Raw genomic sequence first — 13,352 nt, 5'->3', positions numbered from 1 at the left:
AGAACTGAAGAGACGCTGCGCGAGATGCGGCTTGTGCGCGCTTCAGGTGTGAGTCAGACAGCAAGACGAGACGGCAAAGAGTTGTTTTCTGCAACTTATTGCACAACTCTTTAACGTCAAGCAATTCTCTGCTATATGCGTCGAACTAAAATTTTGACCTTTTGCAACGTTTTGATTTAAGTAGCCTATTATTAAAATGATTCAGATATCGCACACCCTTACGATATGCATATTGCGATATTTAGATATATCGTGCAGCCCTAATATATATATATATATATATATATATACACACACGCAACTATTTCTTAAATATATACATGTATGTTTGTGTATTTATTTATACATATAAATATACACAGTACACACGTTATGTAAACAAACTTTTATTTTGGATGTGATTAATTGATTTGACAGCACTAGAACAAACCCTGCAAAAATATTTAAAAATATAAACAGTAATATAAAACTATAAAGTTTGGTGTAAGTGCTATTAAAGTGGAGATTTACAGGGGAAAAAGGGCCTTTAAAGATATGTACTGTAATTGAAATCAACAGATGCAAATAGACAAAGTGCATTGAAATAAAAATTTAAATGTGTATTTTGGATATTTTATTTCAACTAGTCTGAAACTACACATTATGAAGAGCCAAAAAGCCCACAATCTCAAAATTGACCTGTGCATGGAAGGAAAAAAAAAAAAAAGATTTTGCCTGTAGTGTCATGCTTTTTTAAAATAAATATTTAATTAAAAGCTGCAGTTTGTCACGTTTTATATTTAGTAATACAACTTATATTCTAGTTATTTTATATGTATAGAAGTTTTAGCTCTCGCCTTAATTGAGCTGATTCTTTGAGCCCTGAGTAAAATACGTCAGGACTCACCCAGTCCAATGATGCCCAACGTTTCCCCTCGAATACGTGCTGCGCCTCCTGCCACCTCCCGGATCTGCTCCACGCTGGAGGCACGGGTGCCCTCACGCAGAGCCTGATGCATCCAGGTGACGCGGCGGTACAGATTCAGAATTAGACACATTGCGGTGTCTGCCGTCTCCTCCACAGACGCGGCTGGCACATTACACACTGCTATACCTGTTTAAGACAAAGAACCAATACAAACAAGTCAGTTTGACTTGAACTCACAATCATTTCACAACACAGGAACAAAACTCACCCAGCTCTGCTGCAGCTTTTATATCAACATTGTCAAACCCACTGCCAATCCTCACAATGACCCGAAGACCTTTAAACTTGTCCAGGTCGTCTCGCGAGAGCGTGATGGTGTGGTAGAGCAAAGCAGCAACAGCCTCGTTTAAGACCTGCAGAGTAAAAAACCTATGAAACGCACTGTATAAAGGCCTGGGATATGGGCACAACCTGTGACATTACCTTCTCGTGGATCTCCTGGGTGGACTGGGCATCACAGAAGGCCACGGTGGCCACGTCCTTCAGGATGGGCATCTCCACCGTACAGTCCCGCCCATCCAGCAGTGCCACCAGAGGACGAGGGTGCATGGGGCCATTGAGGATGGGTGGTCGAATGCCTGCAGGACACCAAGAATAACCTTACTCAATCATTTATTACATGTAATGGGAACTTAATTTGTTCAAATGCCCACAATTCTGGTCATCTCACAAAACTCCATATTTGTGTTCTTTACATGTGTCTATAAGCAGACATTTTAAAACCCGCTTGGCTTATGGATGCTAGTCATGTTAATAAACAACAGCAGCATCTGCCATGGTCTGCAACCAAGACGACATTTACTTCAAGGTTCATTAAATCAGATTAGGTGGTACGTATAATAATCGGTTGACTGATTTTAAAAGGCCTTTCAGTTTCCTCAGAGCCATGCTGGCCAACAGTTAAGCAGCATTCAATAACTATCCAGCCTAACTCATTATGAGAGGCAAAACCAAATATTTCCAAGCCTTTCAAGACTATCAGCATTTCTACCATATAGAAGATTTACATCAACAAAAGTCTATATCACTTGACTCCAAACTACTGCGATGCCACAGAGAATTTTGTTACATTTTGAATGTTAGAGGCCTCAAATTCCAGGAAACAATTTTATGATTGTTACGCCTATGAGGCAAGACAACAGCTCCTAATAACTCCAGGGTCCACCCCAACCCCCCCAACCTGACAAACGATACTGTTGGTTTAACCTAAAAAGTATGTAACCTGGACACTCACACACACTTGCTCACACTCACACACACACTCACACACACTCTCTCACACACACACACACACACACACACACTTGCTCAAGCTGCAAGGACACGCACTAGACGCGGCAAAAAAGAAAACTACGCCTGCTTCTGACACCACACCCATGTGAATTACTGCATCTTCGAAGCAACACACACACGTAACATCAAACAGGTACATGTAGGTCCAAACCTTGCATCATGAAATCCACGCGCCTGTCTTCTCTCCCCTCCTCTCCTTCTATCGCTCTCTCTCTCCACCCCTTACAATCAGTGTCAGGCTGTTTTTGCCTGGCAGACACCCATCTCCCATGTCATCCACACTGGCCCCTCCCCCGCAGCAGCAGTCCAATCAGAGGCCTGGGCTTTGAGTGCTGGCCAACCAGCACGAACCTCCACGGCACTGACAAGCAGCACTAGACGCAGTTAGGCAGTTGTCGGTTTTTTTAAAGAGACAGTCACATTCTGCTCACATCTACATGACCCTGCTCTTCTGAAGAAACACCTCCGTTATCTTCTCCACCTGCCCCCTCCGCTCTCTCTTTTGCTGTCACTTGGATGAATATCATTGTCATCTGCAGCTGTAGCCATAAAACTGACTTTAATTATCTGGAAAATGATCAGCAAGATTTTTTTTTTTTTTTAAGACAAGCACATTTTTTGCAATGCAAAAATTTTACTCCCTGAGCAAATGACACACTAAATATTCTCACAGGATTTTTATCTGCATACAAAAACGGCTTGCTTTGCTTAATAGAAAGGTTTGACCCGAGGCAACAGCTGATGGGACTTGCAACAGTGAAGCTGCCGCTTACAATTTCTATGTAAATTGCTTAACAGCACATGACACTCTCCCTATTTGGATTAGCATTTAAAATGCCACAATTAAGCAATAAAATACAAGAGGCTGTGCCATATGGTTAACACTGTCATTGGAAAGGGCACAAAGTGAGCTAAGGGTGGAAATCGAGAACCATTTCCATGTTTTCTTTTGCTCTGTAATGACTGCCTTCAGCCAATGTTGAATTCTGTATTCTTGCATTCAGTAAATGCTTAATTCTCATCTTTAAATACAGCACAGCCTTTAAGGCCTTACTGCTTTTATAAAATGGTTACCACAATAAAACTATTAGGGACACAAATTAAAGCTCCTATCAAGCAAATTTATTAAGCGTCATCCGACTGCCAGAACAAAGTAGTAACCTGTTATAAAACTGCAATGTAACAGAAGCGACAGATCTTTTCTTCTGCATTTTAATGTATATTTGAGTGTAAGATTAATAAAAAAATAAATAAAATTATAGGGTGGGAACTTGATTCTTGGTTTTTTTTAGATGTGGAGGCAGATGAAGGCGAACTTACAAGAGCAAGGATTTTTGCAGAATACAAATGACTTGAGAGTCCTGCAAAAGTCTAAACATTTTTACTGGAAGATTCAGGCATTTTAATCTAGTATGTGGAAAATAATGTGTTTTTTGAACCTTAAACCGCATAAACACATTTCATTACACCAAATAGACAAAATATGGTCATTTTCATGGCATTTATATCAACTGCAAAGTTTAAATTACAGGGCATGTAAATGCAGGCCAAAAGCTGAAAAAATAAATAAATAAAAATAAATCACGATATGCAGTGTAGCGAGACGTTTCCCAAATTGTCGCCAATGAATTGCAACTTGATCAGGGCTCCAAACAAAAAAAAATTGAGTAAGGAGCCATTGGCTCCTATAAGAAAAACTTTAGTCACAAAATTATTTTTTTAGGTGCCACAGAATAAACGTGTTTTATTTATTTTATTATTATTTTTTAACATTTCAATCATACTTTCATGTGATAATGTCTCATCTTTTCTTAAAATTATCAGCATTTTAATCGATCTTGCAGATGACCTGGGAACTAAGGTTAACTTAAAGTGGGAATTAAACATCTTTTCCAACTTGAAATATATGGTCACAAAGAATTGTTCATGACACAGAATCTGTACAAATAGTATGGACCATAAGCATCACTTGGCCACTGAGTGTAGTTTGGGCTCCTCCTCAGTGCATCCTATAAGTGTTGTCATATGTCGTTCACACATTCAGTCTGTTTTGCTTCATTAGTAAAATGCAATTTTGTATAGGAGAAGTTGAATCATGTAGACAACAGGTTAAGTAAAATATTAACATCCAATAGCGCATAAATATAGCAAAATGCTCTTCTTTATAGTTATTTTCTAGCTGACTGATGAGCTTATGGGTACCGAATGGTTATTCTGAGGTAAATGTATATTATGTTGCAATGTTTACAAGCTTTACACGTTTTTCGCAGTTTGAGCTTTTACATGAGACATTTCAGTAAGTTGTACTGTAGGCTTTCTTATAAAATAGGCTACGGTTTGATGTTAATTCATGTTCATTATGTACTACAGTAGTAAAGAGAAGGATATAATGGGTTCACTTGCCGCTTGAACTGAGGCGCTAAAGCGATCGCGCCTGCTGCATTAAAGAGCGCCAAAACTGTATTTATTGTTTGAAATTCGTTATGAATTTGGCATAATTATAAAGTTGATACTTTGTTTATTAAAAAGTAACAAAGCATTTTGCGATTAATGGACAGCAAGTGTGCTTCAAATAATATGAAGTTCACGCATTAACAGAACACAGCATATAGACTAAGATCTTGATAAGAAGAAGCCATATTAGTAAGGATTATAAACGAGAATTGTTAAAGATACTGCCAATATCCACACATCTGACAGCTTTACCTGTTGTACTTTGTTCAAGTGCACGAAATAGACTCTGCTTTTCCACACTTTTACTTGCACGTCTCCGGCATTTCAATCTCTCTCGCGCTGTACAGCTGAGCTGCTTTTATCAGGTGTGTGTCAGCGCTGCTGTGCTGCAGAGAGGACTGTTTGAAACTCCTTTTTTCCACTAATACTTTGATGCGCATCATCTCAGTTTAATACGTGAACATAGCAAATGATGCGATCGCAAAACAATCAGGAAAAAAGGCATTACATGCAAATTTTTAAGTCATAACGTAAATATCTAGTCGCCAGTGGCAACCTCATCAAACACTTCACTCGTAAATTAATATTTTTGTTCACAAATGCGACCGTTTTAGTCGCAGTCTGGAGCCCTGTTGATGAAGAATTACATCCAGTGTTCAGTCAATCTTGATGTAATGCCAAATAGATACTGCACATTTCACTGATCCGACTACTACCCATCAAACACTGGGGCCATAAAATAAGGTCCTATTTAAATTTTAGCAAGCAAGTCTAAAATCAACATCATATACATCTGTGGCGTCAGAGTTCCTCTTTGATGATGAGTAGTTACACATGCCAAAAACATAAAAGGGACTACAATATACAGCGCGCTGATTCATTAATATGCAGCCTGCCCCCTTTGTTCATTACACACCTCCAAATGAGCATCTTTATGAGATGAGACTGCATTTACCAAATCTAAAGAACTAGCTTTCCCTTGATTGTATTAAAGTGTCAATGGACAGGAGTTAAGTTTATTCAGTAGTAATGAACTATTTAATAAAGTACACACAGGCGCTGGTGTTTAATAACAGCAGTGTGAGTGTTTGAGCTGCCCGTGTCGGCGCACACAGACAGACGGGGGAATGATAAGAAAACAGAGCTCAAACTGTCTCGCAACTCCTGTATCTGTCAGACAAACATGCCAAACATTCGAGAAACAACCATATCACCCACCCAACACTCAGTGTTTGCTAGTTCACTGACAGTATTGACCGTGCCAGATGATTCACTCAAGCAGGGGTTAAAGCAAAAAAAAAAAATCCTGAGCTTTTTTCCGGGGGCGGGGGGGATGGGGCAGCACATGCAAAGCATGCCATGACTGTAGCAACTTTAACATTTGAAAGGATAGTATTGCAAAGTTATTGCTTTCCTTATTTAAACTGACTTTTTTTTTTCATGAATATATGGTTGACCTGAAGAATGAAAGCTATATCATACACTTGGAAATTTATGAGCTATATCACCGCTTATCGACACTAGGGGTGTGACAATACACTTAGCTCACAAGATGAGACAAAATACAGATACTTGGTTCACTAGAACGAGACAATATTTTAATACTATTTTAAGACATTTTCCAATGACAAAATATGTGTCAAAAAGTAAAACAATGCAGTTGTATTTTGAAATATTTTAACTAATGTAGGGCTGTAACTAATGATTATTTTCGTAATCGAGTAACCTACTGATTATTTTGACAACAGAGTAATCTGATATTTTTTAGTAACAAACAGACCTAAATGAAAACCAGGCTTTAGTATGACTATTTATATATAAACTAACAATGAGGCAATAATAATTGTCTCAAATAAAGTAATTACATGGTTTTATTGAACAACACTGTTAAAATACATAATTTAATATGCCTATACATAATATGAACATAACCAACTTGAGTACATTATGTCTTATAACAAATACCTGCAGAGGTCACCAACAGCCTGGTGACATTCCACTTTACAGTGTGATTAAATGATGTTTAAATCCATTAAATATTCACATTTGGCCACATGCAAACTCAGACATTTTTATTTTGAAATCGCGATGTACAATAAATGGCATATTTAGAAATAGGTTGATGTATTCTCCTGTGTTGGCAAAGGTTTATAAATGATTTACGTTACGTTAATCTAGTGAGATAATGCACACTGTTTTCTAGGGACGTAACGATTCACTCAACTCACGATTCGATTCACAATTTTGATTTCACGATTCGATTCATGATTTTTTTAATGAAATGAGGTTTAAGACAAATTATAAATTAAATGTGTCCTTTTATTATTGCTTGGACAAAATTCTGCACATTTCTTTGTGAAATTGAAATATAACACTATAATAAACTAATATAGCACTTGCATATTACTTCTCTTTTGTTGGTTTTGATTGCTTCTATTGTCCTCATTTGTAAATCGCTTTGGATAAAAGCGTCTGCTAAATGGCAAAATTTAAATATAATGTAAATGTAAATAACAAAACTAAATTGAAATTTTAAAACAAGCCCCAAATCAAATAAATAAGTAACAAATAAAATAAATCTCTTCATATAAACAAACTAAGGCTTTGTCTGTGCTCTTTCCATTTAAAATTAGAGGCAACCACTGCATTTGAATCATGATCCAAACAAAGATGCTGCATACATGCAACATGAGCAGTTTTTAATCTAAATTGCATTGTATCATTTCGAAATTTGAAGCAAAAACAGAATGGTTTGACTTCAGTTTTGTGAAACTATACATAAATATCTGCATGAAACAGAAACAGCAGACGAGCCGAACGAGACGCAGATTCACTCTTTGCCAGCAGGTGGCGCTTAAAGCGTTTCCTTTGTTTCCGCTGTAAACAAAGCAGCGCTGCACTTGTGAACTTTAATATGCTTTATACAGAGGCAAGATGAAAAGAAAAAATACCATCTAAACTTTTCTAAAGACAGTAAGTTCCCCTCAGACATACATTCATATAAACTACCCCTAATCTCTACCCCATCTCAACCGATTTGAATAGTCACATATTTAAATCTATTTTCAACCGGCTCGCGGTTAATTGTTACATCCCTACTGTTTTCACAGATGAACGTTAAGCAATTCAAATTCACAGCATATGCAGAGGAAGAGTTTAGCCCTTTTCACACATACAGTCTTTACTGGTAAATTACCATTAAGAGATCATGTGTGAACAGGACCTTTTCAAAAATCCCGGTAAATTTGTTCTGGCAATCATATCATTCTTATGGAGATGACGCGATTACTCTGAGCCGTTTACAAAGCTCCGCTGCTTTTTAATTAAGTTTTTCTATGTAAATATGCGCTAGATGGACATCTTTGACCATTGCGCCTCGCAGCTTTTTTAACGTGTCGCACTTCTCCATTCATCAGGGCTGCGACTCTGCAGTTGGATACTATTATGCGCGTCTCGTGTTTATAAGAGCAAAAAAATTCTGATTGGCTAGTAATGATAATTTGCTTGAGAGTGAAAGCTGTGCTCCTCTAGTACCACTGGTAGGCAAACTCATGGACTCGAAAGTGATAGTTTTTTTTTTTAATGTAGGTTTCTTTTTTCCCGCAGCCAAATGCTGCATGCCGGAGATCCGGCATGGTGCCGGAGAACGTTAAGCCCTGCTCAAGGTTCACACACACACAAAATAATTAATCACTACTCTATAGGGCTGCCCTCGACCAAAGATTTTTCTAGTCGACTAGTAGTCGTTCACTTTTAGCAATTAGTAAACTAATCGCACGTTTATATTAATAAACCATATAATTCATAACAATGAGCCTTTAATTGCTTATAGCCTATCAGCGCTCAAGCGCATGGATAAAACTTGCCACAGCACACCGGCAGAAGTAATGATTATGAATGCGTGAGAGAAAAAATAGCAAGAAGACTGCCTTAACATTATAATAATTCATTGATAAGCTAGTGTTTTCTGCATTTTCGGCTGCAGTGAAGTCGACGACACTTTCTATAGATATATTTCTCATGTCTGTGAAGCAAGCACAGTGTTTCGGTTCATTTTTTTCGACGTGCTCAAGTTCACAGAGACCTAGATGGCAGAAAGCGCACCTTGTTTGCTTTCATTATTTTACAAAAGCACAACGTTCTGTTATTGTGAGTGCACACACATAAAAGTAAACCTTTTACAAATTCAAAAGATGTATTACTCTGTATGAGCAAAAATGACAGAGTATTTTAAGTTAAATGCAAATGATCGCACCGGTGCCTCCAAGTTAACGGTCATACAGTGAGTGCACTACCATTCAGCTTCCACACTCTGCACAAATACGTTAATAGCACACACTTTTCTAGGTTAACGTTAGCGCGTAATGTTAACCATGTAATGTTACTACTACTTACATGTTTCAGATGATAAGCCACATTTGAGGTCGATGAACGAAACGAACGTTTGGATGTCCGTCATGGACTACGTGACTTCGCCACTTCCTGTGGAATTTTTTTTCTGCGACCAAGCGACTAATAAGCCTCTTCTCGTTGACTAATGGTTAGTCACTATTAGGGGGCAGCCCCACTAGGTCTACTCTATAAACATTTGTATAAGAATACATTTAAGAATGCATACATGTCAAATAAAGCAAATCTGACTAACTACAGTGGCAAATTCAAATTACAAAGTGAAACTTCACATCACTTTCTGAAGCTCAGCGAAAGACTTGAAATGCAATGCTTTCCAGGCCTGTGCATCTGAAAGCCAACATTACATTCAATGGTCTTATTGCGAAAGTTCCATCAGTGCACATTAAAACAAAGAGATACATTGTTTTCATCAAAACATAATATCTTGACAGGTGTCTGCAGTTAACTGATAACTATGTAACACCCACTTTCAACAAACCCAATCAATTTCCAGATGAAATCAAGTCCCACCCTACATTTTGTCCTGGAGTATCTCGTTTCACAAGCCACATTATGGATGTAAAGTGGTGCAAATGTAATTTCATGTTGACTTTAAAGAGACCTGGGTTGTTGATAGTCAATCATATCTATTTTTATCCATCTCATCTAGTTGCATTAGTCTTATCTTCTCACCTTCACAGATGCGGTCCAGTCTCTGCCGCTTCACTTTGTGTTTGTCCATCAGAGCCATCGACTGGCAGTTCTTCAGTAATACCAGCTACAGCCACAACACGCCGAAAGAGAGGGTGAGGGAACACAGCACAGCGTTCAGTCCAGAAACCACCCAAAAATCCTTAAAACACCTGCAAAGATGAATTTCGCATGTTACAAGCTTCAGACCAAAAGCGTTCAGTTACTGAGCACACACCACATCCAACCATCACGCCAGAATAAACAAGCTCATGCACTTCGTCTAGTGTAAAATACTACTCATTCTAGAAAAGGTTCTCCTGCGCCCACATAAATGACTGGTACTTAAAAGATAGTGGTGGGAAAATGTCAAATAATTAAACTACCCACCTGATGACGTCAAAGCCAGCCAACCACCCTGCTGACGTCACGGCCTTTATAACGGCAGCTGAAAGAGAAAATCACACCTTAACGTTAAACAAGCATTGGTTATAAGAACAGAGCCTAGAAACAGCATCTTTTACAATAAAAACTATAAAACAGACATTCACAGTATCATCTGAGGCTTCGGAAAGAGATGCTTCGCTAGCTTTAATGCTGTAGCGCCTCAGAGAGGCTTCATCTAACGTTAGTTTTAAACTCACTTATTTAGGACCATTTCACTGAAATGATACGTAAAGTCTAAATAACTCTGTAAAACGAGCGAATGAATAAACAAATGAACGTGTTTTCGGAAACCGCATCGTGAGCACTTCGCGATTAACTTCGGTCTCGTTTCTTTGAAACATTTCTCGCTGTTGTTGCTCATAAGTCCGTGTGAAGCAGGGAAGGAAAAGCGACAGAAGAGCGCGCAAATGATGTGAAATGTTTACAAACCCCGCGAGGCGTCGGGTCGCTCGAAGAGTCGCGTTAAACCCAGCAAATCAGCGGTTTGTTTCGCTCGTTTGAACGGGGGCGTTGTAGTTTTGTCGCGTCGCTCGCTCGCTGCAAGTTCTTCAGTTAGCCCTGTGCTAGCTAATTAGCACATGCAGCAAGAAACAATGCAACTGACTGCACGATGAACCCCCAAAAGCACACGCTGAGCGAAACACACGAGCTTATTTGTGGTTTTTAACCGCTTTCGTCTCTCGTTGCTTCTCTGACTGTAAACACACACACTGAGAAAGGCGCTTGGACTGCTTGCTAACTGAGCTAACGTTACCAAACATTAAACACAGAGAGTGAGAGGTAGAGTCATAATAACACACGGCAGGCTCACAGCACACACAGTCGACAGTCTGATGCGAGTAATGGCTCAAAGATCATCCAAAAGCAGGGTAACGCGCCCCACTCACCCGAAAAAAACGCGTTTCTGGAGGTTGACGCACGGGTCGGTGTGGTCACGGTAGGCGAATCAACTCTTCCGCGCTATGGCTCGCCATGAAATCCGCACAGAAAAGGAAGTCGAGGCCGCACAGACAACGTGCTGTGGAAAGAGCGAGCGCTCGGAGCAGAGAGGTGAGCGCTGCACGGACGAGCGCCTCCTACCGGTCCGTCTGCGACACTGCGGGCTCCCTCTATGGAAGGCAATACAGCCAAAAACACATTAATTTTAACGCGTCAACAACGCGTTAAACACGCGCATTTCACATGTAAACAACACGTATTTAACGCGTTAAATACGTGTTGTATGGCTCGCCATGAAATCCGCACAGAAAAGGAAGTCGAGGCCGCACAGACAACGTGCTGTGGAAAGAGCGAGCGCTCGGAGCAGAGAGGTGAGCGCTGCACGGACGAGCGCCTCCTACCGGTCCGTCTGCGACACTGCGGGCTCCCTCTATGGAAGGCCAAGCAGCCGAAAACACATTAATTTTAACGCGTTAAACACGCGCATTTCACACGTAAACAACACGTATTTAACGCGTTAAATACGTGTTGTTTACGTGTGAAATACGCGTTGTTGACGCGTTAAAATTCACGTGTTTTTGGCTCTTTGGCCTTCCATATCCCTCGCGCGGGCTGCAATTTGGCCCTGCGCTCATTTTCGTTTCTTAATACATCCGATTTACTCGGAGATTGCTATGTAAGGGATATAGAGGGGTCAGCTGTGTCAGGAGGAGAGCCGTCTCGCCACCTAAATTAGCATTATGAGTCACGTGATCATATGTTTAGAAAGGGCCCTCATAAACAACTTGCTGTTAAATTCATTTTTATGCAGCCAGTCCATATACCATAAATAAAAGCGTGTAAATGAATGTGACCATGAATTATTAAATGAAGCATTTCCCCACAATAGCTTTTCCCCAGCTAATACTGATAGTAAACAGGAAATACCATTACAACATTTTGAACAATGACATAAGTATTTCTTATGATGTTGAGCTGAGAACCATATAGAGCAGTGGTCACCAACCTTTTTAGGCCCAAGATAACTTTTCTCAAGACCGTTCCCTTCAGTGATACATTAATATAACCCCAGAAATGTAATGCATTTTTGTACTTATTTTACTGTTATTTTCGGGATCTACTGGGACAGTGATAAAGATCGCGATCTACGGGTTGGCGACCACTGATATAGAGGTTTATGTTGAGCAGACTAGGATGTCCTCCATGGAGACAGAAGATATTTCTCATAATATTTTAAGATGCTGTGTAAATGTTTTCACATTTATAGAACAGAAGTAACCAAATTCATTTTAACTTGTAAATGAATTAGCATCACACTTAAATCCTGAATATTCATGTCTGTATCTGTCAACTAAAACTTGACTTGAAGAGCCCCCCATTGTTCAACACAAAATACCCTGATATTTCCTCTGCTATTTCTGCTCTATGGCATCGCTGCTTGCTTTATTTAAACTTTTTATTAACACAACCAGGCAGTGCTGACATATTGAATAATAATATCAAATAATTTTATTTTATGTGATGATTCCAGGGGATTCAAGATTCTGAATTTGGAATATTCTTCAATAAAAACAATAGTTATTGAGGGGGAAATAATTTCAGTTTACATCTCCACACACACACAGTACACGTAGCTAGGTGTATGTATATATATATATATATATATATAACAGGTATTACAATCCTTTGTGGGACATTTGGTCCCCATAACATAGGGAATACCAGTACACACACAGGTTGGTGGATTAATTTTTTTTTTTTTTAGCATTTTAATAAATTCTTTAAAATGTAAAACTGGCTTTATTTAAACTTTTTATTAACACAACCAGGCAGTGCTGACATATTGAATAATAATATCAAATAATTTTATTTTATGTGATGATTCCAGGGGATTCAAGATTCTGAATTTGGAATATTCTTCAATAAAAACAATAGTTATTGAGGGGGAAATAATTTCAGTTTACATCTCCACACACACACACACACACACGTTGGGTTTCCATGTTTTATAGGGACATTTAATAATGATTTTTTTTTTACTGAACAAACTGTATTTTCTATCCTAACCCTACCCCTCACACAAAACTTTCTTTTCAAAATACTTAAAACTTAATTTATAAGCTCATTTATTTCATTTATAAAGTTTTAATTTATAAAACTTAATTTATAA

General features: G+C 38.8%; 1 protein-coding gene and 1 long non-coding RNA gene across 4 annotated transcripts in view; one reads left to right on the top strand and one right to left on the bottom strand.

Annotated features, from left to right (window-relative positions):
* LOC107665262 (uncharacterized) overlaps positions 1 to 6,846 on the top strand; it is a 19,730-nt gene extending 12,884 nt beyond the window's left edge. The window contains exon 3 of the long non-coding RNA XR_001631532.1: positions 6,833 to 6,846. This is a non-coding gene — a long non-coding RNA (uncharacterized LOC107665262). The remainder of the gene's footprint in view (positions 1 to 6,832) is intronic.
* The window catches only part of LOC107665261 (C-terminal-binding protein 1-like), a 16,425-nt gene extending 5,147 nt beyond the window's left edge, over positions 1 to 11,278 (bottom strand). Inside the window, exons 1-6 of one of the 3 annotated variants that reach the window (XM_016456066.1) lie at positions 11,131 to 11,278; positions 10,187 to 10,244; positions 9,800 to 9,969; positions 1,391 to 1,545; positions 1,176 to 1,320; positions 887 to 1,093 (exon numbers count right to left, since the gene is read on the bottom strand). In XM_016456066.1, the coding sequence (XP_016311552.1) occupies positions 887 to 1,093; positions 1,176 to 1,320; positions 1,391 to 1,545; positions 9,800 to 9,857 (565 nt within the window). In that variant the 5' untranslated portion in view covers positions 9,858 to 9,969; positions 10,187 to 10,244; positions 11,131 to 11,278. Of the gene's footprint in view, positions 1 to 886; positions 1,094 to 1,175; positions 1,321 to 1,390; positions 1,546 to 2,411; positions 2,505 to 9,799; positions 9,970 to 10,186; positions 10,245 to 10,672; positions 10,692 to 11,130 lie in introns of those variants that run through there. The other 2 variants (XM_016456067.1, XM_016456069.1) reach the window with 2 other exon arrangements.
* Positions 11,279 to 13,352: the final 2,074 nt, after the last annotated feature.

This window comes from Sinocyclocheilus anshuiensis, unplaced genomic scaffold (assembly GCF_001515605.1).
Source record: "Sinocyclocheilus anshuiensis isolate Anshui unplaced genomic scaffold, SAMN03320099.WGS_v1.1 scaffold483, whole genome shotgun sequence".
NCBI lineage: Eukaryota > Metazoa > Chordata > Actinopteri > Cypriniformes > Cyprinidae > Sinocyclocheilus > Sinocyclocheilus anshuiensis.
This window is presented reverse-complemented; position numbering and strand designations above follow the sequence as displayed.